The sequence below is a fragment of the Pristiophorus japonicus genome, chromosome 10 (genome assembly GCF_044704955.1).
Source record: "Pristiophorus japonicus isolate sPriJap1 chromosome 10, sPriJap1.hap1, whole genome shotgun sequence".
Taxonomy (NCBI): domain Eukaryota; kingdom Metazoa; phylum Chordata; class Chondrichthyes; family Pristiophoridae; genus Pristiophorus; species Pristiophorus japonicus.
Window position 1 is genome coordinate 129,356,059 of NC_091986.1, and position 24,312 is coordinate 129,380,370.

The 24,312-nt window shown below is 49.9% G+C and overlaps 1 protein-coding gene across 1 annotated transcript in view; it reads left to right on the forward strand.

The window, feature by feature from the left end:
* The window catches only part of LOC139274793 (neuronal PAS domain-containing protein 2-like), a 238,266-nt gene that overhangs the window by 187,063 nt on the left and 26,891 nt on the right, over positions 1-24,312 (forward strand). The window contains exon 17 of the mRNA XM_070891488.1: positions 186-332. Within this exon, the coding sequence (XP_070747589.1) occupies positions 186-332 (147 nt within the window). The remainder of the gene's footprint in view (positions 1-185; positions 333-24,312) is intronic.

The window sequence follows — 24,312 nt, forward strand, 5'->3', positions numbered from 1 at the left end:
TATTGGTAGAAAATGGTGGTTATGTATGAATATTTCTGAACCAAAGTTTCGGACTCACATAAATAACAGCCCCATAACTATACTTAGATTTAGAATTATGTTTGTAGACGTGACTGTCCACATGAAATGTATCAAATTTAATGTTGAGCATTATTTTAAAATACATACATTGCTGTACATACCAGCTCTCAGCACAGTTTGACGTGATTCAGTCTCTCAAGGACCAGCTTGAGCAACGTACACGCATTCTCCAAGCAAACATCACATGGCAGCAAGAAGAACTACAAAAAATTCAGGAACAACTGTGCATGGTGGATGACTCAAATTTACAGGTGAGAATGCAAAACAAATGCTTGAAACATGTCGGCAAATGAATAATGGGTGGAATATATCAGTGTTTCATTTTATGTTCCAAATGTATTATTGCCCATTCCTGCTTCAAGATCCAATTTTTTTCCACGTCCTGGGAAAGAAACTAAAATAATATTAATAACTATTTGAAAAATACATCAAAACAGAATAGTTTCCCTATGAAGGGTGGGTAAAGACTTTCTCAGGCGTCTTGCTAACTTGTTTCTGTTGAAAATGAGCAAGACTGGAAAATTACAGCACAAGAGCTTCAAATGAAATGGCAGAAACGTGTATCCCTGAATTTCTGAGAGTTGGACCTTGAAACTTCTTGCTCCAGGAATACTAGTTCATTGTTTTGTCTGTGGGTAAATTTAGTGGGGTCAATACTGAATTGCCAGAAAAAAACACCGGCTATACCTCAGGTTCTACAGATTATAAAACGCTGTATGAAGATGCAAACTGTGGTGCTATGGTCAGGGAACAAAACTGGAAAGTCATTGACCTATCGTAAAAGATAAACTTTAACTAAACAAGTCATGGGAATGGGAAAAATTAGACAGCAAGATTGAAGCACACCAGTGGACCACTCAAGGCATTTATACCACTTAGAATGCTATCTACGAGGAAGACCCTCTTTTGATCCAGAACTTTTAGCCCTGGTTCAGTGGTAGCGCTGATGTCCCTGAGCTAGAAAGCTGTATGTTCAAGACCCACTCCTGGACTTGAGCACATAATCTAAGTAGACATTTCAGTGCTGCACTGAGGAATGCTGTATTGTCAGAGGTGCCATCTTCCAGATAAATTGTGGCCCGTCTGCCATTTCAGGTGGATATAAAAGATTTCATGGCACTTTCAAAGAAAAGCGGGAAGGTGTCCTGGCCAGCATTAATCCCTCAACCAACACTACTAAAAATAGATTAGCTGGTCATTCATCTTATTGAAGCTTGTGGGACCTTGCAGTGTGGCAAAATTGACTGCTGCATTTGCCTGCAAAACAACAGTAACTACATTTAAAAAATACTTCATTGGCTTAAAAGCATTGTGGGATATTCTGAAGACTTGAAAGGTACTATGTAAATGCAAGTTGTTTCTTCTTGCATATTCTCAGCTAGTCTCAGGAACAATGTGAAGTTCCAGACCACCAAACATACCAGGTGGTGGCCATAGAATAGGAGGTGGAAACAGCAATTCCGTCCCTCACTGATTCTGGTGTGCCTTTGACCAAAGAAGTCTGCTTTCTTTCTTATGCTGTGTATAAATAAATAAATATGATGTCCTTCCACTCCCTGAATCTTTTATATTTAGTGATATAATAGAAATAATGAACTTGCATTTATAGTGGCGTTCATATCCTCAGGATGTTCCAAAGTGCTGTACAACTAATTAATTAGTTTTGAAGTGTAATCACTGTCATTATATTGGCAAACGCAGCAGTTAATTTACACAGCACGTTCCCACGAACAACATTAATGTAAATGACCATTTAATTTTTTCTGGTGTTGAAGAATAAATTTTGGGCAGGAAACTGGGACAGCTCTCCTTCAAGTAGTGCCATGGGACTTTTTACTTCCACCTGAATGGATAAACAGGCCCTTGATTCAACAATTCATCCAAACGACAACATTGCCAACAGTGTAGCACTCCCTCAGTACTATATTGAAGTGTTGGCCTAGACTATGATCTTAAGCCTTTTAGCAAGGCTTTTGACAAGGTCCCTCATGGCAAGCTAATCAAAAAACGAAAAAAGCCCATGGAATCCAAGGAAGAGTGGCAAATTGGATCCAAAATTGCCTCAGTGGCAGGAAGCAAAGGGTAATGGTTGACAGGTGTTTTTGCGACTGGAAGGCTGTTTCCAGTGGGGTTCCACAGGGCTCAGTGCTTGGATCCTTGCTTTTTGTAGTACAGGTTGAGCGTGGAAAATCCGGAAACCTCGGGACCGAGGCCACTCTGGATTTTGGGTATTTCCAGATTTCGGAAACACCTGGGCTGAGGTAAGGGGGCGAGAGGTCAGCGGAGTAGGGGGTCGGCGGAGTGGAGGGTCGACGGAGCGGGGAGTCGGCGGAGCGTGGAGTCGGCGGAGCGGGGAGTCGGCGGAGCGGGGAGTCGGCGGAGCGGGGGGTCGGTGGAGCGAGGGGTCGGTGGCAGAGGATCAGCGGAGCGAGGGGTCGGCGGAGCGAGGGGTCGGTGGAGCGGGGAGTCGGCGGAGCGGGGGGTCGGTGGCAGAGGATCGGCGGAGCGAGGGGTCGGTGGAGCGAGGGGTCGGCGGAGCAGGGAGTCGGCGGAGCGGGGGGTCGGTGGCAGAGGGTCGGTGGAGCGGGGGGGTCGGCGGAGCGGGGGGTCGGTGGCAGAGGGTCGGTGGAGCGGGGGGTCGGTGGCAGAGGGTCGGTGGAGCGGGGGGGTCGGCGGAGCGGGGGGTCGGTGGCAGAGGGTCGGCGGAGCGGGGGGTCGGTGGCAGAGGGTCGGTGGAGCGGGGGGTCGGTGGCAGAGGGTCGGTGGAGCGGGGGGGTCGGCGGAGCGGGGGGTCGGTGGCAGAGGGTCGGTGGAGCGGGGGGTCGGTGGCAGAGGGTCGGTGGAGCGGGGGGTCGGTGGCAGAGGGTCGGTGGAGCGGGGGGGTCGGCGGAGCGGGGGGTCGGTGGCAGAGGGTCGGTGGAGCGGGGGGTCGGTGGCAGAGGGTCGGTGGAGCGGGGGGGTCGGCGGAGCGGGGGGTCGGCGGCAGAGGGTCTGCGGAGTGGGGGGTCGGCGGCAGAGGGTCTGCGGAGTGGGGGGTCGGCGGAGCGGGGGGGTCTGCAGAGCGGGGGGTCGGCGGAGCGGGGGGTCTGCAGAGCGAGGGGTCGGCGGCAGAGGGTCGGCGGAGCAGAGGGTCGGCGTAGCGAGGGGTGTGCGGAGCGGGGGGTCGGCGGAGCGGGGGGGGGTTGGCGGAGTGGGGGGTCGGCGGAGCGAGGGGTCGGCGGAGTGTGGGGTCGGCGGAGCGGGGGGGTTGGCGGAGCAAGGGGTCTATGGAGCGAGGGGTCGGCGGCAGAGGGTCGGCGGAGCGAGGGGTCGGCGGAGTGTGGGGTCGGCGGAGCGGGGGGTCGGCGGAGCGAGGGGTCTGTGGAGCGAGGGGTCTGCAGAGCGGGGGGTTGGCGGCAGAGGGTCAGTGGAACCGAGAGTTGGCGGCAGAGGGTCGGCGGAGCGGAGAGTCGGCGGAGCGGGGGGTCGGCGGCAGAGAGTCGGCGGAGCGGGGGGTCGGCGGAGCGGGGGGTCGGCGGCTGAGGGTCGGCGGAGCGGAGAGTCGGCGGAGCGGGGGGTCGGCGGCAGAGAGTCGGCGGAGCGGGGGGTCGGCGGCAGAGGGTCGGCGGAGCGGAGAGTCGGCGGAGCGGAGAGTCGGCGGAGCGGGGGGTCGGCGGCAGAGGGTCGGCGGCAGAGGGTCGGCGGAGCGGAGAGTCGGCGGAGCGGGGGGTCGGTGGCAGAGGGTCGGCGGAGCGGAGACGGGGGTCGGCGGAGCGGGGGGTCGGCGGAGCGGAGAGTCGGCGGAGCGGGGGGTCGGTGGCAGAGGGTCGGCGGAGCGGAGACGGGGGTCGGCGGAGCGGGGGGTCGGCGGAGCGGGGGGTCGGCGGAGCGGAGAGTCGGCGGAGCGGGGGGTCGGCGGCAGAGGGTCGGCGGAGCGGAGAGTCGGCGGAGCGGAGAGTCGGCGGAGCGGGGGGTCGGTGGCAGAGGGTCGGCGGAGCGGAGACGGGGGTCGGCGGAGCGGGGGGTCGGCGGAGCGGAGAGTCGGCGGAGCGGGGGGTCGGTGGCAGAGGGTCGGCGGAGCGGAGACGGGGGTCGGCGGAGCGGGGGGTCGGCGGAGCGGAGAGTCGGCGGAGCGGGGGGTCGGCGGAGCGGGGGGTCGGCGGAGCGGGGGGTCGGCGGCAGAGGGTCGGCGGAGCGGAGAGTCGGCGGAGCGGAGAGTCGGCGGAGCGGGGGGTCGGTGGCAGGGGGTCGGCGGAGCGGGGGGTCGGCGGAGCGGAGAGTCGGCGGAGCGGGGGGTCGGTGGCAGAGGGTCGGCGGAGCGGAGACGGGGGTCGGCGGAGCGGGGGGTCGGCGGAGCGGAGAGTCGGCGGAGCGGGGGGTCGGCGGAGCGGGGGGTCGGTGGCAGAGGGTCGGCGGAGCGGAGGGTCGGCGGAGCGGGGGGTCGGCGGAGCGGAGAGTCGGCGGAGCGGGGGGTCGGCGGAGCGGGGGGTCGGCGGCAGAGGGTCGGCGGAGCGGGGGGTCGGCGGAGCGGGGGGTCGGTGGCAGAGGGTCGGCGGAGCGGAGGGTCGGCGGAGCGGGGGGTCGGCGGAGCGGGGGGTCGGCGGAGCGGGGGGTCGGTGGCAGAGGGTCGGCGGAGCGGAGGGTCGGCGGAGCGGGGGGTCGGCGGAGCGGGGGGTCGGCGGAGCGGGGGGTCGGTGGCAGAGGGTCGGCGGAGCGGAGGGTCGGCGGAGCGGGGGGTCGGCGGAGCGGGGGGTCGGTGGCAGAGGGTCGGCGGAGCGGGGGGTCGGCGGAGCGGGGGGTCGGCGGAGCGGGGGGTCGGTGGCAGAGGGTCGGCGGCCGGGAAAAACCTGCGTTGAAGTCCTGCAAAATAGATAAGTTAAAGTTTTTATTTTTTAATTCTTTTTCAGCGGTTTAGTAGGTAAGGGTTTGGTGAACTTTTATTTTTTGGAATTTCTTGAGGTGTTTTTCCTCCTTGCAGCAGTAATCGGTTTGAAAAAATGTCCGGATTTCGGAACATTTTCCGGATTCCTGACGAACCCGCCACGGATCGGCCCGGTGTCTGGATTCCGGAACATGCTGAATTTCGAAACTCTGGATTTCGAACACTCAACCTGTATATATTAATGATTTAGACTTAAATGTAGGGGACATGATAACGAAGTTTGCAGCTGATACAACAATTGGCCATGTGGTTGTCAGTGAGGGGGAAAGCTCTAGACTGCAGGAGGATATCGATGGACTGGTCAGTTGGGCAGAAAAGTGGAAAATGGAATTCAATCCAGAGAAGTGTGAGGTAGTGCATTTGGGGAGATGCAACAAGGCAAGGGAATACAAAATAAATGGGAGGATACTGAGAGGCGTGGAGGAATAGAGAGACCTTGGAGTATATGTCCACAGATCCTTAAAGGTAGTAGGACAGGTCGATAAGGTAGTTAAAAAAGCATACGGAATGCTTTCCTTTATTAGCCGAGGCATAGAATATAAGAGCAGGGAGGTTATGCTAGAAATGTATACAACACTAGTTAAGCCACAGCTTGAGTACAGCATACAGTTCTGGTCATCACATTACAGGAAAGATGTGATTGTATTAGAGAGGCTACAGAGGAGATATACAAAGATGTTGCCAGGACTGGAAAATTTTAGCCATGAAGAAAGATTGGATAGGCTGGGTTGTTTTCTTTGGAACAGAGGAGGCTGAGGGGAGATTTAATTGAGGTGTATAAAATTATGAGTGGCATAGATAGAGTGGATAGAAAGGACCTATTTCCCTTAGTATTAACTAGGGGCATAGATTTAAAGTAGTTGGTAGAAGGATAAGAGGGGAGATGAGAGGGAAAAAATGGGTGCCTGAAAGGATGGTAGAGGCAGTAAACGTCATCACATTTAAAAAGTACTTGGATATGCACTTAAAGAGCCGTGACCTACAGGGCTACGGACTAGTGCTGGAAGGTGGGATTAGGCTGGGTAGCTCTTTTTCAACTGGCACGGACACGATAGGCTGAATGGCCTCCTTCTGTATCGTAAACTTTCCTATGATTCTGTGAAGTATTGTAGTGGGGCTTTAATTCATGGATTTCTAACTCAGAGACTACCACTGAACCAAGCTGACATTTGTAATGTATTGATGCCTGGGGTCACCAGACACCAAAACGCGCTACTGTCGGAGGTCATCAGGCTGTGTGTGCACGGTCATGGGTGTATATAAGCTAGGGTATGATGTCACGCGGGTACTTTGGGCGTGAATAAAGATGGATCAGGTTTACACCTGACGCAGTTTACAGTAACAATACTCTTGAGCCATTACATTTGGTGACGAGGTAAATTAAAAACCTTCGCATGTACAATGGGCACTATTAGAATTCTTCACAAATTTGTGGATGGCGAGGATTGGGCGGGTTTCGTTGACAGCCTGGATCAATATTTTGTGGCCAACAAAATGGAGGGAGAGACTGACGCAGTTTGGCGCAGGGCAGTTTTCCTCACCTTTTGTGGTCAGAAAATTTACAACCTCATGAAGATCCTTCTCTCGCCTTTACATCCAATGGACAAAGAGTACGAGGATTTGTGTGTTTTGGTGTGTGACCGTCTTAAGCCAAAAGAGGGGATCATCATCTCACGCTATCACTTCTACACGCATGTTCGTGCTGTGGGCTAGGATGTGTCGGGATTCGTCGCCAACCTACAACGTCTTGCTGAGCCGTGTAAGTTCGGGAACATGTAGGAAGACATGTTGAGAGATTTCTTCATAATAGGCATCAACCATGATGTGATTCTTCGGAAGTAATTGGCCAAAGAGAAACTGGATCTGAAAAAGGCCATCGCGACTGCCCAGGCATGCATGACGACTGATGATAATTTGAGACAGATATCATCGAAGAGTCGGAGCTCAACGGCAAGTACTGTAAACAAGATTGTGTCGTCTTCTGGCAGAGCTGCTTATGGCAGGGCCTACTCGACTGTTTATGTGAAACCTGTAGCTGCTCAGAGTCCACCAACTGGTACGAATCTGATTTCACCCTGTTGGCATTGTGAGGGCAATCATCGGCCTCATCCGTGTCGGTTTAAACAATACTCCTGTATTGGCTGTTCGAAAGTGGGGCATCTTCAGAAAATGTGCCCACAACTGAGCTAGTGTGCTACTGCTCATCACATTGTTGATGATGACCAGTCCAGTGTTGGCCCGGATACACAACCCGAGGAGAAAGTGTATGCTCTGTATTCGTTCTTGGCAAAGAGCCAGCCAATAATTGTTCATGTGAAGCTGAATGGAGTGTCTGTATCAATGCAGCTGTACACGGGTGCAAGTCAGTCGATAATGAGCCAAAGGACATTTGACAAGCTGTGGGACACTGAGGCTGTGAAGCCTAAGCTGAGTCCAGTCAATGCCAAGTTGCATACTTACACTAAGCAACTCATACTGGTGATTGGCAGTGCAGTCGTCAAGGTGTCATATGATGGTGTGATTCAAGATCTACCATTATGGATCGTCCCAGGTAATGGTCCAACATTGTTTGGCAGGAATTGGCTCGAGAAACTCAAGCTGAACTGGAATGATGTCAAAGCGTTGTCCTCAGTGGATGACACTTCCTGTGCTCAAGTGTTGAAGAAGTTTCCTTCTTTGTTTGAACCGGGCATTGGTAAATTTACTGGAGCCAAAGTGCACATTCACCTGGATTCTGATGCAAGGCCTGTCTATCATGAAGCTCGGTCTGTTCCTTACATGATGAGGGAGAAGATTGAAATTGAGCTTGACAGACTCCAACGTGAAGGGGTCATATCACCGGTCAAGTTTAACGAGTGGGCCAGTCCTATTGTTCCTGTGTTGAAGAGTGATGGCACTGTCAGGATTTGTGGAGACTACAAGGTTACGATTAACTGATTTTCGAAACAGAATCAGTATCCGTTTCCGAAGGCTGATGACCTGTTCGCCATGCTAGCTGGAGGAAAGTTGTTCACTAAGTTAGATCTGACGTCAGCCTATATGACACAGGAGCTTGTCAGCACTTCGAAGAAACTCTCCTGCATCAACACCCATAAAGGACTGTTTGTCTACAACAGGTATCCTTTTGGATTTTGTTCGGCTGCAGTCATATTTCAGGGGAATATGGAGAGTCTACTGAAGTCCGTTCCTAGAACTGTCGTGTTTCGAGATGACATTCTCGTCACAGGTCGTGACACTGCTGAACATCTGAACAATCTTGAAGAAGTCCTACATCATCTAGACAAAGTGGGACTCAGGCTGAAATGTTCGAAGTATGTATTCATGGCACCTGAAGTTGAATTCCTGGGGAGGAAGATTGCTGCTGATTGCATCAGGCCTCCTGATTTGAAAACCAAGGCCATCAAAAATGCACCCAAGCCTCAGAAAGTGACGGAGCTGCGTTCGGTCCTTGGGCTACTCAACTACTTCGGTAATTTCCTACCCAGATTGAGCACTTTATTAGAGCCACTGCACATGCTACTCAGAAAAGGCGACAACTGGATCTGGGGTGTGTCTCAAGATAGAGCCTTTGAGAAAGCTAAGAATCTGCTCTGTTCAAACAAGTTGCTCGTTCATTATGATCCGTGTAAGCGTCTTGTATTGGCCTGTGATGCTTCATCATATGGGGTTGGCTGTGTACTCCAACAAGCAAATGAGTCAGGTAAGCTGCAACCTGTTGCGTATGCTTCGAGAAGTTTATCAAAAGCGGAAAGAGCCTACAGCATGGTAGAAAAAGAAGCTTTGGCCTGTGTGTATGGGGTAAAAAAAGATGCGTCAGTACCTATTTGGTCTTTGTTTTGAACTCGAAACGGAAAACAAAGGTATTAATACCAATGCATCGTCCCGTATTCAGAGGTGGGCGTTGACATTGTCTGCCTATGAATACGTTATTCGTCATAGACCCGGTACTGAGAATTGTGCCGATGCACAGAGTCATCTGTCTTTGCCCGCACCTGATATGAAGATGCCTCAACCTGTAGATCTACTGTTAGTAATGGGTGCTTTTGAGAGTGAAGGAACTCCTGTCACTGCTCAACAAGTTAGGATCTGGACCAGCCATGACCCTATCTTATTTGTTATGAAACGTTGTGTCCTCAGCGGTGATGGGTCTGCAATACCAATGGAGATGTGTGATGAGACCAAACCTTACAACTGTCGCAAAGATGAGCTGTCCATTCAGTCAGATTGTTTACTGTGGTGTAATCGTGTTGTTATGCCTAAGAAAGGTAGAGAAAAATTTGTACGTGAATTACATAACACTCATCCCGGTATTGTCATGATGAAAGCTATTGCTAGGTCTCATGTATGGTGGCCTGGAATTGACTCTGATCTGGAATCATGTGTGCATCAGTGCAATACTTGCATGCAGCTAAGTAAAGTACCAGCGGAATCTCCACTGAATCTTTGGTTGTGGCCATGTAAAACCATGGTCGAGGATGCACATTGATTTTGCGGGTCCTTTCCTGGGAAAGATGTTTTTGGTTGTGGTGGATGCATATTCAAAGTGGATGGAGTGTATTATTATGTCATCCAGTACATCTACAGCCACAATTGAGAGCCTTCGATTCATGTTTGCTACTCATGGTTTACCTGACATTGTTGTGAGCGACAACGGATCTTGTTTCACAAGTCTTGAGTTTCAGGAGTTCATGAAGCTCAATGGTATTAGACATGTGAGGTCAGCTCCATTCGAACCTGCTTCTAATGGTCAAGCAGAGCGTGCTGTTCAAACGATTAAGCAAAGTATGAAACGTGTAACTCGGGGTTCACTGCAGACTCGCTTGTCATGTATATTGCTCAGTTACAGGACACAACCTCATACGCTTACTGGGGTTTCCCCGCTGAACTACTGATGAAGATAAATTTCAAGACCAAGCTTTCACTTGTTCATCCTGATTTGAATGATCATGTTGAAAACAGACGTCAAAGTCAGCAATGGTGTCATGACCATGCTGCTGTGTCACGTGACATCTCTGTTAATGATCCTGTGTATGTACTGAACTATGGTCAAGGTCCAAAGTGGATCGCCGGTACTGTTACAGCCAAGGAGGGTAACAGAGTGTTTATTGTCTTGCTCAAGAATGGGCAAACATGTTGACCAGGTAAAACTGCGGCACACAGATGAGCTGGAACCGTTTGAGGATGATGCAGTCAGTGACCAAGCAACCAATGTTCATTCATCAGAGGACTCTGCTGTCATTCCTGAACCTGGACCTTCAATCTCTGATGTGGTCACTACCACTCCCACCAGATCTGTTACTCAGCCTTCAGTGACAACTGACTCAGAACGCTTGCCTAGAACTAAAGTTGAACTGAGACGGTCAACTCATAAGCGGATAGTCCCACACCGTCTTAATTTGTAAAAAGACTGATATTAAGATCTTGAAAGGGGGATGATATGTATTGATGCTTGGGGTCACCAGACACCAGAGGGCACTACTGTCAGAGGTCTCGGGCTGTATGTGCATGTGCGCAGTCATGGGTGTATATAAGCGCGGGTATGATGTCACGCGGGTACTTTGGCGCGAATAAAGATGGATCAGGTTTACACCTAAGGCAGTTTACAGTAACAAGACTCTTGAGTCATTACAACATTGTAGTAGGAAAAGACCTCAGTGGAAGCCACAGGCCTGTGTTGTTTGTGAAAAACCATTTTGTAATATTGACAAAGTTTCTGGTGGGTGTTTAGAACTTGGGGTTAGAACTGGCCCTGCCTCGGGTAATGTGTCCTGATCAAATTTTATATTCAAACATTGCATGAATAGACGAGGATCTTTGCCTTCATGGAGTTGCTGCCTCCAGTTGTGGCTTTGATAAGGAAACATTATCAGATAATAAAGCGAACAATAAAAACCTAAAGCAGTCAATTCTCAACTTGCCTGAAAAATAGACAGCCAGAAATTGAAAATTGAGGAGAGGGGCCTTCAAATGAATGAACAGCCTACCCACCTCAAATAGTTGGACCCTGATTGCAATTTTCATGTACAAATGGGCAGAGTGTGCACTCTGCCCTGTTGTGCCACGCATTGAGCGACCTAACTGTCATGTATTCCATTATAACCCATGTATAAGCTGACCTAAGTTGTACACCTTGAGAACATTGACCACAAGGGGATGAACTTGTGGGGGACACTCCTAACCTGGACTTTCCAGGTATAAAAGGGGAAGCACCACCCACCTTCATCACTTGAGGTCTTGGTAATAAAGGCAACTGGTCACAGAGTGACCTTCTCTCAAGTATAGGCCTCGTGTGCATTTATACTGTATAGTAGGGACATATCATTGGCGATGAGAAACTGGGATTTAAACCACGCGAGCATGGCAACTAGCAGCACAGAAGAGAGGTACTGTGTTGGTGATAATTGGGACGACTTTATTGAGAGACTACAGAAAAGTTTTGTCACTAAGGAATGGTTGGGACAGGATTCAGCTGACAAATGCAAGGCTCATCCCTTGACGGTTTGTGGATCCAGAATGTATTCCCTGATGAAGGACCTTGTAGTGCCAGAGAAGCCGGCGGACAAGACGGTCGAAGAGCTCAGTAAGTTAGAACATAAACATAAGAATTAGGAACAGGAGTAGGCCATCTAGCCCCTTGAGCCTGCTTCGCCATTCAACAAGATCATGGCTGATCTGGCCGTGGACTCAGCTCCACTTACCCGCCCGCTCCCCATAACCCTTAATTCCCTTATTGGTTAAAAATCTATCGATCTGTGATTTGAATACATTCAATGAGCTAGCCTCAACTGCTTCCGCAGAGAATTCCACCGATTCACAACCCTCTGGGAGAAGAAATTCCTTCTCAACTTGGTTTTAAATTGGCTCCCCCGTATTTTGAGGCTGTGCCCCTTAGTTGTAGTCTCCCCGACCAGTGAAGACAACCTCTCTGCCTCTATCTTGTCTATCCCTTTCATTATTTTAAATGTTTCTATAAGTTCACCCCTCATCCTTCTGAACTCCAATGAGTAAAGACCCAGTCTACTCAATCTATCATCATAAGGTAACCCCCTCATCTCCGGAATCAGCTTAGTGAATCGTCTCTGTACCCCCTCCAAAGCCAGTATATCCTTCCTTAAGTAAGGTGACCAAAACAGCATGCAGTACTCTAGGTGCGGCCTCACCAATACCCTGTACAGTTGCAGCAGGACCTCCCTGCTTTTGTACTCCATCCCTTTCGCAATGAAGGCCAACATTCCATTTGCCTTCCTGATTACCTGCTGCACCTGCAAACTAACTTTTTGGGATTCATGCACAAGGACCCCCAGGTCCCTCTGCATCGCAGCATGTTGTAATTTCTCCCCATTCAAATAATATTCCCTTTTACTGTTTTTTTTCCAATGTGAATGACCTTACATTTTCCGACATTGTATTCCATCTGCCAAACCTTAGCCCATTCGCTTAACCTATCTAAATCTCTTTGCAGTCTCTCTGTGTCCTCTACACAACCCGCTTTCCCACTAATCTTTGTGTCATCTGCAAATTTTGTTACACTACACTCTGTCCCCTTTTCCAGGTCATCCATGTATATTGTAAACAGTTGTGGTCCCAGCACCGATCCCTGTGGCACACCACTAACCACCGATTTCCAACCCGAAAAGGACCCATTTATCCCGACTCTCTGCTTTCTGTTAGTTAGCCAATTCTCTATCCATGCTAATACATTTCCTCTGACTCCGCGTACCTTTATCTTCTGCAGTAACCTTTTGTGTGGCACCTTATCGAATGCCTTTTGGAAATCTAAATACATCACATCCATCGGTACACCTCTATCCACCATGCTCGTTATATCCTCAAAGAATTCCAGTAAATTAGTTAAACATGATTTCCCCTTCATGAATCCATGTTGCGCCTGCTTGATTGCACTATTCCTATCTAGATGTCCCGCTATTTCTTCCTTAATGATAGCTTCAAGCATTTTCCCCACTGCAGATGTTAAACTAACTGGCCTATAGTTACCTGCCTTTTGTCTGCCCCCTTTTTTAAACAGAGGCATTGCATTGGCTGCTTTCCAATCCGATGGAACCTCCCCAGAGTCCAGAGAATTTTGGTAGATTATAACGAATGCATCTGCTATAACTTCCGCCATCTCTTTTAATACCCTGGGATGCATTTCATCAGGACCAGGGGACTTGTCTGCCTTGAGTCCCATTAGCCTGTCCAGCACTACCTCCCTAGTGATAGTGATTGTCTCAAGGTCCTCCCTTCCCACATTCCCGTGACCAGCAATTTTTTGGCATGGTTTTTATATCTTCCACTGTGAAGACCGAAGCAAAATAATTGCTTAAGGTCTCAGCCATTTCCACATTTCCCATTATTAAATCCCCCTTCTCATCTTCTAAGGGACCAACATTTACTTTAGTCACTCTTTTCCGTTTTATATATCGGTAAAAGCTTTTACTATCTGTTTTTATGTTTTGCGCAAGTTTACTTTCATAATCTATCTTTCCTTTCTTTATTGCTTTCTTAGTCATTCTTTGCTGTCGTTTAAAATTTTCCCAATCTTCTATTTTCCCACTAATCTTGGCCACCTTATACGCATTGGTTTTTAATTTGATACTCTCCTTTATTTCCTTGGTTATCCACAGCTGGTTATCCTTCTCTTACCACCCTTCTTTTTCACTGGAATATATTTTTGTTGAGCACTATGAAAGAGCTCCTTAAAAGTCCTCCACTGTTCCTCAATTGTGCCACCATTTAGTCTGTGTTTCCAGTCTACTTTAGCCAACTTTGCCCTCATCCCACTGTAGTCCCCTTTGTTTAAGCATAGTACGCTCATTTGAGACACTACTTCCTCACCCTCAATCTGTATTACAAATTCAACCATACTGTGATCACTCATTCCGAGAGGATCTTTTACTAGGAGATCGTTTATTATTCCTGTCTCATTACACAGGACCAGATCTAAGATAACTTGCTCCCTTGTAGGTTCTGTAACATACTGTTCTAAGAAACAATCCCGTATGCATGCTATGAATTTCTCCTCAAGGCTACCCCGTGCGATTTGATTTGACCAGTCGATATGTAGGTTAAAATCCCCCATGATTACTGCCGTTCCTTTTTCACATGCCTCCATTATTCCCTTGATTATTGTCCGCCCCACCGTGAAGTTATTATTTGGGGGCCTATAAACTACGCCCACCAGTGACTTTTTCCCCTTACTATCTCTAATCTCCACCCACAGTGATTCAACATTTTGTTCATTAGAGCCAATATCATCTCTCACAACTGCCCTGATATCATCCTTTATTAACAGAGCTACCCCATCTCCTTTCCCTTCTTGTCTATTTTTCCGAATTGTCAGATACCCATGTATGTTTAATTCCCAGTCTTGGCCACCCTGCAACCACGTTTCAGTAATGGCTACCAAATCATACCCAAGTTGATCTGGGAACACCTTAAACCGGTGAGCAGCATGCACATGGTTTTACACACATCGGCGGCGAGAAGGGCAAAGCGTTCCAGACTTCGTGGCAGATCTCCGGCTACTGGCGAGCCTATGTAAGTTCCTAGATGCATGCAGAGCAGAGATGCTGCGAGACTTTTTTATTGAGGGCATCGGGCACGCTGGGGTTTTCAGGAAACTGATTGAGACTTGACCTTTGAAATTGATAGCCCAGACATTTATCTCAGGGGAGGAAGAGACCAGAATGATGTATGACAAAAATCTTGGCTCAAATGTGGCAAACAACCAGGGAGTCAACATTGTTAACGCGGCACACAGTTCTCTTGGCAGACAAGGGCAATTGGACATGCCCCAGCATGCAGTCGAACCCAAAGGGGGAATTCAACAGAGACAATGGCTAGCTGAACGGCGATTCATGCCATCGCAATGGACAATGCGGCAATTAATGGTGCCATCAACACCTGTTAATGGTGCGCTTAAGGACAGTTACAGAGACAGTCAGAGATGATCTTTTGTAATGGACCTTTTGTTTCCAACAACGGGGCCTCCAGCTCATGCGGGAGGTGTGGAGGTAAACACACAGCCAGAGCTTACAGGTATCAGCAATACACCTGCAGAAACTGCAATGTCAGCGGTCACTTGGCGCGTATGTGCAGGAAGCCTGCAGCCAGGTTGATGTACGAGGAGGACGGGCCCGATGTAAGCCCTACGAAGCCAAATGAATACTGGGGATAATCACTGGAAGCTGAAGTTCAGCGAGTTCATGTGGAGCACGTATACAGTTCAGGACGCCACCAATAATGATGAAAGTGCTCCTCAATGTCATCCCAGTATTAATGGAGCTAGACACGGGGGCCAGCCAGTCGCTGATGAGTACCAAACAGTTCGAAACGTTATGGGTGTCCAAGGTCAGGAAGCCAAAATTATTGCCGATTGACGCACAGCTACAGACATATACAAAGGAGATCATTCCGGTGCTAGGCAGCGCCACGGTAGTCGTGACCCACAAAGATTCGGAGAACAGGATGCCACTCTGGATTGTCCCGGGGGACGGTCCCGCACGACTGGGGAGGAGTTGACTTGCTGTCATGAACTGGAAATGGGGCGATGTCAATGCAATTTCTTCTGTGGAGCGAGTATCATGCTCACAGGTCCTGGACAAATTTGACTCGTTATTTCAACCCGGCATCGGCACTTTCATGGGGGCCAAGGTAGTGATTCACATAAACCCAGACTCTAGGCCAGTACACCACAAGGCCAGAGCGGTGCCGTACGTGATGCGGGAAAAGATAGAATGCGAATTGGACCGCCTTCTGAGGGAAGGCATCATCTCGCCAGTCGAATTCAATGACTGGGTGAGCCCGATCGTGCCGGTGCTCAAGGCGGATGGGTCGGTCAGGATATGTGGTGATTACAAGGCCACCATCAATTGGGTGTCACTCCAAGACCAGTACCCGCTACCGAGAGCGGAGGACCTCTTTGCGACGCTATCCGTATCCGGTGGCAAACTTTTTTCAAAATTTCACCTGACCTCAGCTTACATGACCCAGGAGCTGGCGAGTGAGTCGAAGAAGCTGACCACCATCACGACACACAAGGGGTTGTTTGAGTATAACAGATGTCCGTTCGGGATTCGTTCGGCCGCCGCGATCTTTCAGCAAAATATGGAAAGCCTCCTCAAGTCGATTCCAAGGACGGTGGTTTTTCAAGACGACATCCTCATCACGGGTCATGATACTGAAGAACACCTCCACAATCTGAAGGAGGTGCTACGCAGACTGGACCGGGTAGGGCTGCGACTGAAAAAGGTGAAGTGCGTCTTCTTAGCTCCAGAGGTAGAATTCCTGGGGAGGAGGGTTGCAGCAGACGGGATCAGACCTACTGCGTCCAAAACGGAAGCGATCCAGAGAGCACCCAGATCCCGTAACACGATGGAGCTGCGTTCGTTCCTGGGGCTCCTGAACTATTTTGGTAACTTTCTTCCCAAATTGAGCACGATGTTAGAGCTGTTACACGTGCTCCTACGCATTGGGTCTGGGGGGACAGCCAGGAAAGGACTTTTGATAGAGCACGCAATTTGTTATGCTCCAACAAACTGTTAACGTTATATGACCCATGCAAGAAACTTGTTTTAACGTGCGATGCGTTGTCCTATGGGGTCGGGTGTGTGTTGCAGCATGTGAATGCCAATGGTCAGTTACAGCCGGTAGCTTATGCCTCCAGAAGTCTGTCCCAGGCAGAAAGGGGCTACGGGATGGTAGAAAAGGAAGCGCTAGCATGTGGATATGCAGTAACAAAAATGCACCAGTACCTGTTTGGCAGGAAATTTGAGCTGGAGACAGATCACAAACCCCTAACGTCCCTTTTGGCCCACAACAAGGCCATAAATGCGAATGCATCGGCCCACATACAGAGGTGGGCACTCAGGTTAGCCGCCTATGACTACACAATTCGGCACAGACCGGGTACTGAAAACTGCGCCAATGCACTCAGCAGGCTCCCACTAGCCACCACTGATGGGGCAACTGAGCATGATGCTGAGATGGCCATGGCTGTTGAAGCTTTCGAAAGCGAAGGCTCACCTGTGACAGCCCGTCAGATTAAAGTCTGGACAAATGAAGACCCGCTACTGTCTTTAGTTAAGAAATGTGTCCTGAATGGGGACTGGGCAGCCACGTACGGGGCATGCCCTGAGGAATTTAAACCATTTCATAGGCGTAAGGATGAACTCTCAATTCAGGCCGATTGCCTACTGTGGGGAAACCGAGTAGTCATGCCCCAGATGGGCAGAGAGGTGTTTATCAGAGAACTTCACAATGAGAACCCGGACATTGTCATTATGAAGGCAATTGCCAGGTCACACGTTTTGTGGCCAGGGATAGATGCAGACCTGGAACTTTGTGTTCGCAGGTGCAACATGTGTGCTCAGCTGGGCAACGCACCCAGGGAAGCCCCCCTTAGCCCCTCGTCCTGGCCCGCCAAGCCATGGTCACGCATCCATGTGGACTACGCAGGTCCTTTCATGGGAAAAATGTTTTTGGTTGTAGTAGACGCCTACTCCAAATGGATTGAGTGTGACATTTTAAATTCAAGCACATCCTCTGCCACGGCAGAAAGTCTACGGGAAATGTTCGCCGCCCATGGCCGACCGGATGTCTTGGTCAGCGACAATGGCCCGTGCTTCACAAGTACTGAATTCCAGGACTTCATGGCAGGCAATAGAATCAACCATGTCAGAATGGCACCGTTCAAGCCGGCCTCAAACGGCCAGGTGGAACAAGCAGTGCAGATAATCAAACAGGGAATGCTCAGAATCCAAGGGGTTCCCTACAAAGCCGCTTATCACGTCTCCTGTTGGCCAATAGATCCTGACCACACTCGCTCACAGGGGTTCCACCCGCAGAGCTGCTAATGAAAAGGACACTCAAAACCAGGTTATCTCTTATACACCCTACTATGAAAGAAATTGTTGAGAGCAGGCGTCAGTCACAATGTGACTACCATGACAGGAGTGCAAGGGCGCGATGTATTGATGTCAATGACCCTGTTTTTGTCCTTAATTATGCTGCAGGACCCAAATGGCTTGCAGGCACTGTGATTGCCAAAGAGGGGAATAAGGTTTTGGTAGTTAAACTTACCAATGGACAAATCTGCCGCAAACATGTGGATCAAACTAAACGGAGGTTCAGCAACCCCATAGAAGAAGCAGAGGAAGAACATGATGTAGAGTTTACTCCACCACAGGTGACCGAACACCGGAACCAAGTGGAGGAGAGCCCAGTCACTGTGGGCAGTCCGGATAGGCCTGAGGCACCGCAAACAGCAGACACTCAGGCCAGCGCCCAACAACCGGAGCCCCAACTCAGGCACTCTACAAGGGAGCGTAAACCACCAGAGAGACTTAACCTGTGATCCCAATAAGACTTTGGGGGGGAGGTGATGTCATGTATTCAACTATCATTGTAACCCATGTATAAGCTGACCTAAGTTGTACACCTTGAGAACATTGACCACAAGGGAGTGAACTTGTGGGAGACACTCCTAACCTGGACTTTCCAGGCATAAAAGGGGAAGCTCCACCCACCTTCATCACTTGAGGTCTTGGTAATAAAGGTAACTGGTCACAGAGTGACCTTCTCTCAAGTATGGGTCTCGTGTGCATTTATACTGTATAGTAAGGACATATCACTAACCAGTGGTCCTAGAAACCGCCCAGAAACCAGCTCAGAAAACCTTCAATTTTTTTTGGTGGGCCAAGGAGGAGCACCCAAGGTGGTCTGCCAAAGTGGCAGCGGTCCAGTGTATGAGCTGGCTGAGTTCCCACCATCCCAGGACGAGTAAGCTGCACGGGGCACCCGTAGCTCACTGGCAGCACGTTAATGACACTTGGGCTTCAGTGGCTCGGTCCTCATGGCAGCACCAATTGGTGGGCGGAGCGGTTGCACTGCCCATTTCACATCTGCTTTGGCTGCCACTTGAAAATTGCCCCAAAGTATGTTTTAAAATTGCCTCTTTTTTCTGAATTTTCATACCTTTGTTGTTTCTGGATGACTATTTATTGGATTATGGCCATATGCCAAACTACAGGACACTGTTTTAGAGAAATTTAGCCTTGATAGGAACATATATCCCAGTCTGTGATTATGTTTAAGGACTCTGCACATTGGGATATTGCTGTAAGTGGATTTGTCCAGATTTGGGGGTGAATAGCCAATAAATTTCATAACAGAAAAGGTCCAATTGCTGCATTTTTAATTGCCTTACACAATCCCCACCATGTCATTGCCAATTAATGAGTGGGCTAGGCCACGACAAAGCCCACATCCTGTCCAAAGCCATGCCTATTTCTGGTCTTGGACTGAACAAAAGGTGGCAGCCCTATGTAGATCATTATCCTGGCTATAATATTCCAGTCCTGCTGAGGTCTGACATCATCACAATCCAAAATTAATTTCCATCCACACACTTAAGCCCTGATTTTAACTGAGAGCAGGAATTGGGCAGACTGGGTAGCAAGACGCCCGCCAAATCCTTCCTGACTGGCAGTATGAGGCCTGGGCTTTTCTAACCCCCAGGCCTCATCACATGTCGCTGTTCAGCTGCCCACCTAAAACAGTCGTAAAGTGGCAGTTGGCTGGCATGTGGGAGTGGAATATCAGGCAGCAGGAGGTCGCCAGCAGGAAGATAAGTCACGGGGAGAGGGTTTTTGGGGAGTCCCGTTGGAGGGAAGGGGTAAGCCTGTGGCACTAAACATTCGTTGTTGTGCTCCTGCCTCCCGGCTGTTACGTTCAGAATAAATCCATAAGACTGTATTGTAAGCTCAAACTGTTGTGACCTTGGTCTCTTTATTCAGACTCCAGAGTGAGGAAGCAGCATGGTGAATCACCTTTTATACCTGCTTGCCCCAGGGTGCACAGGTGATCCTTAGGTCTCTCACAGGTGTGCCCCCTGGTGGCAAGTCTTACATATTGGTGAGGTTACATATATACATAACATCACTCCCCCACCCCCAAAGTCTTATGTACAAGTTATTTACAGGTTGAGGCGATCTGGCGCTCTGCGTTCCCGGGTTGATTGCCTGAGTTAAAGTCCTAGCATGGGTGAGTTGGTCAGATTATTGCTGCACTGCCGCGCGGCTGGTCTGATCGGACTAACGGGCATGGTGGGTTCATCTTCGTGGTTGACAGCGAGGTCGATCGTTTTAGTGGGTCGCTGGGGGCCAGGTCCTTTCACAGTGGTTCCTGGTTATCTGTAGTTCACAGTTTGGTCTGGTCAAATGCTTTCTGCGTTTGCCCAGTACATGGTTTCACAACAAACGCTCAATTTTCATCACAAAAACTCCATTCCCCTCTTTGGCTAATACAGTGCTAGCAGCCCATCTGGGGCCCTGAACATGGTCTACGTCATTTATTCTGAAGTCACGTGGAGGAGCCGTGCGATTATGGTACATTCTCTGCTGATAGCATACGGAAGGCTCGGTTCTGAGTGATTCTGTCTGGTGACTGCGTAGCACCCAGGATAGCCGGGTCTGTAGGGAGTCTACCGTCTCACATGTGGTGCTTGGCTTTGTGATTTGGGCTGCCTGCTCCGGACTATTGTCGTTGACCCTAAGGTCTGGCAAGCCCAGGTTGACCGATATGGCCTTGAGACTTTTAGTAGTGGCGGGAGACCACGTGGTCCCGTGGATCCTGAGCCATGGTATGGAGGCCTCGAACCACCGACTGTGTATAGCCTCCCTGCCTTTCTTTGCAACGTTGCAGGACAATCTGATGGGATGAGCCTTTCGTCTTTGCGACGAATACGCTGCAACATCTTGTCTAGCGGTTCGCCGTTGGCAGGCGGTAACGTGGGATCCTGGCTGGTCCAGGTCCTAACCTGGGGGGCCGTTATGGTTGACTCTTCGCTTTCTAGCTCTTCCACGACAACGAGTAGGTCTGCAGGCTGTGCTGTTTCCACCCCGGTGGTGGGCAACGGTAGTCAACTGAGGCCATTAGCGCCGTTCTCAGTGCCTGGCCCGTGGCGGATCATGTTACAGTGCACAGACAGTGTTAGACATTCTCGAAACAAAGCATCGATAATGGTGCCTCTGCTCTCCCAAACTTGTGGGATGGGCAGCTTGTCTGACTCAAGGAAATAATGGGACACTCTTTGGTACATCTCTTTTGTCCCATGAACCCAGGCTACTGCCTTGGTTAACTTATTGGATACATGTACTTAACTTATTGGTTAGGGCTCGCCCTCTACTTTGGCTTTCTGCACAACACGCCTGACCCCGTGTGGTAACACATCACTTGCTACAAATACTTTGTTAGATACATATACAACTGGTTGGGGTTCGCCCGCTACTTTGGCTTGCTGTACAACACACCCGACCCCATATGATAGTACATCATTGGCCGCGAAAGAACGCTCACATGAATTACACAGTGCAAACAACTTATTGGAACGTAGTGGGTTCCTGGCCTTCTCAGCGGCCGCCCCTTTACCTTTGCCCCAAACCCAGTCGTCTTCCTTGCTGGACAACACATGCCTCTGGTTTGTTGCGGGACATCCCGTGGTCTGGACGCTCTCTCGTCCCGTGGTCTGGACGCACTTTCGTCCCATGGTCTGTAGGCATTCTCGTCCTGTGGTCTGGATGCTCTTTCGTTCTGTGGTCTGGACACACTCTCGTCCATGTCCATGATGCCGACTGCCGCGATCTTTCTCCCCAGGGATTTTGTCTCTGGCATCGGGAAGACGCATTCAGATCATTTCGGCCGGAGTCCCACTCTGCTTGGTCAACCTGGAGCCTCTTCCATCGTTGCGAAGAGGTCGTCGGCTTTGGGTGGTGGGTACCGCACCTGTACCGCTGCTCGGTTGATCTTCACCTCCTCGAGGTCGTGATGAGTGGCCTGTGCCTCGGGGATCTGCAAATGTATCTGCACTTCGATGCCTCGTTCAGCTGAAGGTGGGGCTTTGCTCAGCCTTTGAGCAAGGGAGACGTCGTTCGCCGGAGAAGGTACGCAGAGATCTTCCCAGTTCCATCGAATCTTCCTCATCCACCTTCTACCAAGCAGCGTTGACCCATCACCTGAAACAATCCACAATGGTAAATCGTGCACTGCTCCCTCATGGGATACTCTTATGTCTGCACTACCAATAACTGGTATCAGTTCCTTGGTGCAGGTGCATAGCTTTGCCTGAATCGGGATCAGCTTGGGTCGTTGGGCTCTGTCGCCCCACAGCTTCTCGAATGGTTCTGGCTCATTAATGATTGACTCACCCCTGTGTCCAATTCCATGGAGACTGGAGTGCCGTTGAGTTTAACTTTTAACATTATCGGAGGGCTTTTGGTGGTGAAGGTGTGTATCCCATATACTTCCTCTTCATCCTCAGGTTGAGTTGCCTCTCCTGCTCATTCAGCGTGATCCTCGCTGGATCGGTCGTCCTCTCCTGACTCTGCCACATGGTGAGTCACAGGTCGTTTGCACATTCGCTGGAGGTGCCCCATTGTTCCACAGCCCTTGCACACATAAGGCTTGAATCGACATTGATGGGCTCTATGACTGCCCCCGCAGCGTCAACATGGTGTTAATGGATATGCATTCACGCCCCACGGCAGACTCTGAGTCACTCTAGGCCTAGGTCTGGCCTCTGCAGTCGTGTGGGCCCTGTCCTGTACAGTTCTGCCTGCTGAAAACATTATTTTATGGACAGCACTTGCCGATGAACTTCGATTCTCTGAAGATATCTGTTTCGTGTTATCGCTCGTGGATATGAAGGCCTGTGCTATCGTAATGGCCTTGCTCAGATCTAGGGATTCGGCGGACAGCAGTTTGCGAAGAATTATATCGTGGCCGATTCCAAGCATGAAAAAGTCCCGCAATATTTCCCCCAAAGATCCTGCAAATTTGCACTGTCCCGCAAGGTGTCTTAGGTCGGCGACAAAGCTCGCCACATTCTGGCCCTCGGAGCAATGGTGCGTGTAAAAGCAATACCTGGCCATTAAGATGCTCTCCTTTGGCTTGAGGTGTTCCCGAACCAGCATACACAGCTCTGTGTAAGTCTTGTCCATTGGTTTGACCAGTGCCAGCAGATTTTTGAGGAGGCCATATATCGAAGACCCACATACAGTGGGAATCGCCCTGCTCTTGACCACCGTCTCAGCCTTGTCCAGTCGTTGGCCACGAAGTACTGGTCGAGGCGCTCAACGAAGGCTTTCCAATCATCACCCTCAACAAATCTCTCAAGAATAACAACGGCAGCCATTACCGCGTGAAAGATTGTGATCCGTTACTCGTCGCCAATTTGTTACGTTCAAACTGTTGTGACCTGGTCTCTTTATTCAGACTCCATAATGCGGAAGCAGCATGTTGGATCACCTTTTAAGCTCAAACTGTTGTGACCTGGTCTCTTTATTCAGACTCCATAATGCGGAAGCAGCATGTTGGATCACCTTTTATAGCGGCTTGCCCCAGGGTGCACAGGTGACCCTTAGATCTCCCACAGGTGTGCCCCCTAGTGGCAAGACTTACATATTGGTGAGGTTTACATACATACATAACACTGGCCACACAAGGAAAGTAAATAAACATACATGTTTGGACTTCTTCTGGCCCCAGATGTATTTCCTGCTGTTTCCATCTGGAGGGAAAGTCAAAATGGCTTCCCCACTCAGGCCACAATTAAAATGGCACTTGGGACCTGATGACATCATTGGAATCCAATCTGCATATTTAAAGAAGGAACTCATCGACTTTAGGCGGGTGTCGTTGCGCCTGCTCAGCAATCAGGTTACAATTGAAGACAGCAGGATCGGTGCAGAGAAAAAGGGCAAAACTCAAAGCATGACATATCCTCTGCTCCTGGCAAGCATCGGTGGATAAATCAGCCACCTGATTTATAGGTTTACATCGGATATACAGCACAGAAACAGGCCATTCGGCCCAGCCAGTCCATGCCGGTGTTCATGCTGCACTCGAGCCTTCTCCCATCTTTCCTTATCTAAATCTATCATCATATCCCTCTGTTCCCTTCTCCCTCATATGTTTGTCTAGCATCCCTTTAAATGCATCTATACTATTTGCTTCAATCACTTCCTGTGATTTTAACAACTCGCCCACCCGCCCAGTTTCTACTGGGCAGGTAGGGTTAAAATTGCCATTTTAGGTAGCACTTTCGTTTAGATAGTTTAGAGAGCTTACCTGGGAATTCAGATGTTCTCCAATCTAACCGAAATAGTCAATCCAAAATAATACTTGTTCAGGAGCAGTGTGTAGTGTAAACTACTGGCCTAGATTTAAGTCATCAGTTTGTAACATAGAAACATAGAAACATAGAAAATAGGTGCAGGAGTAGGCTATTCGGCACTTCGAGCCTGCACCGCCAT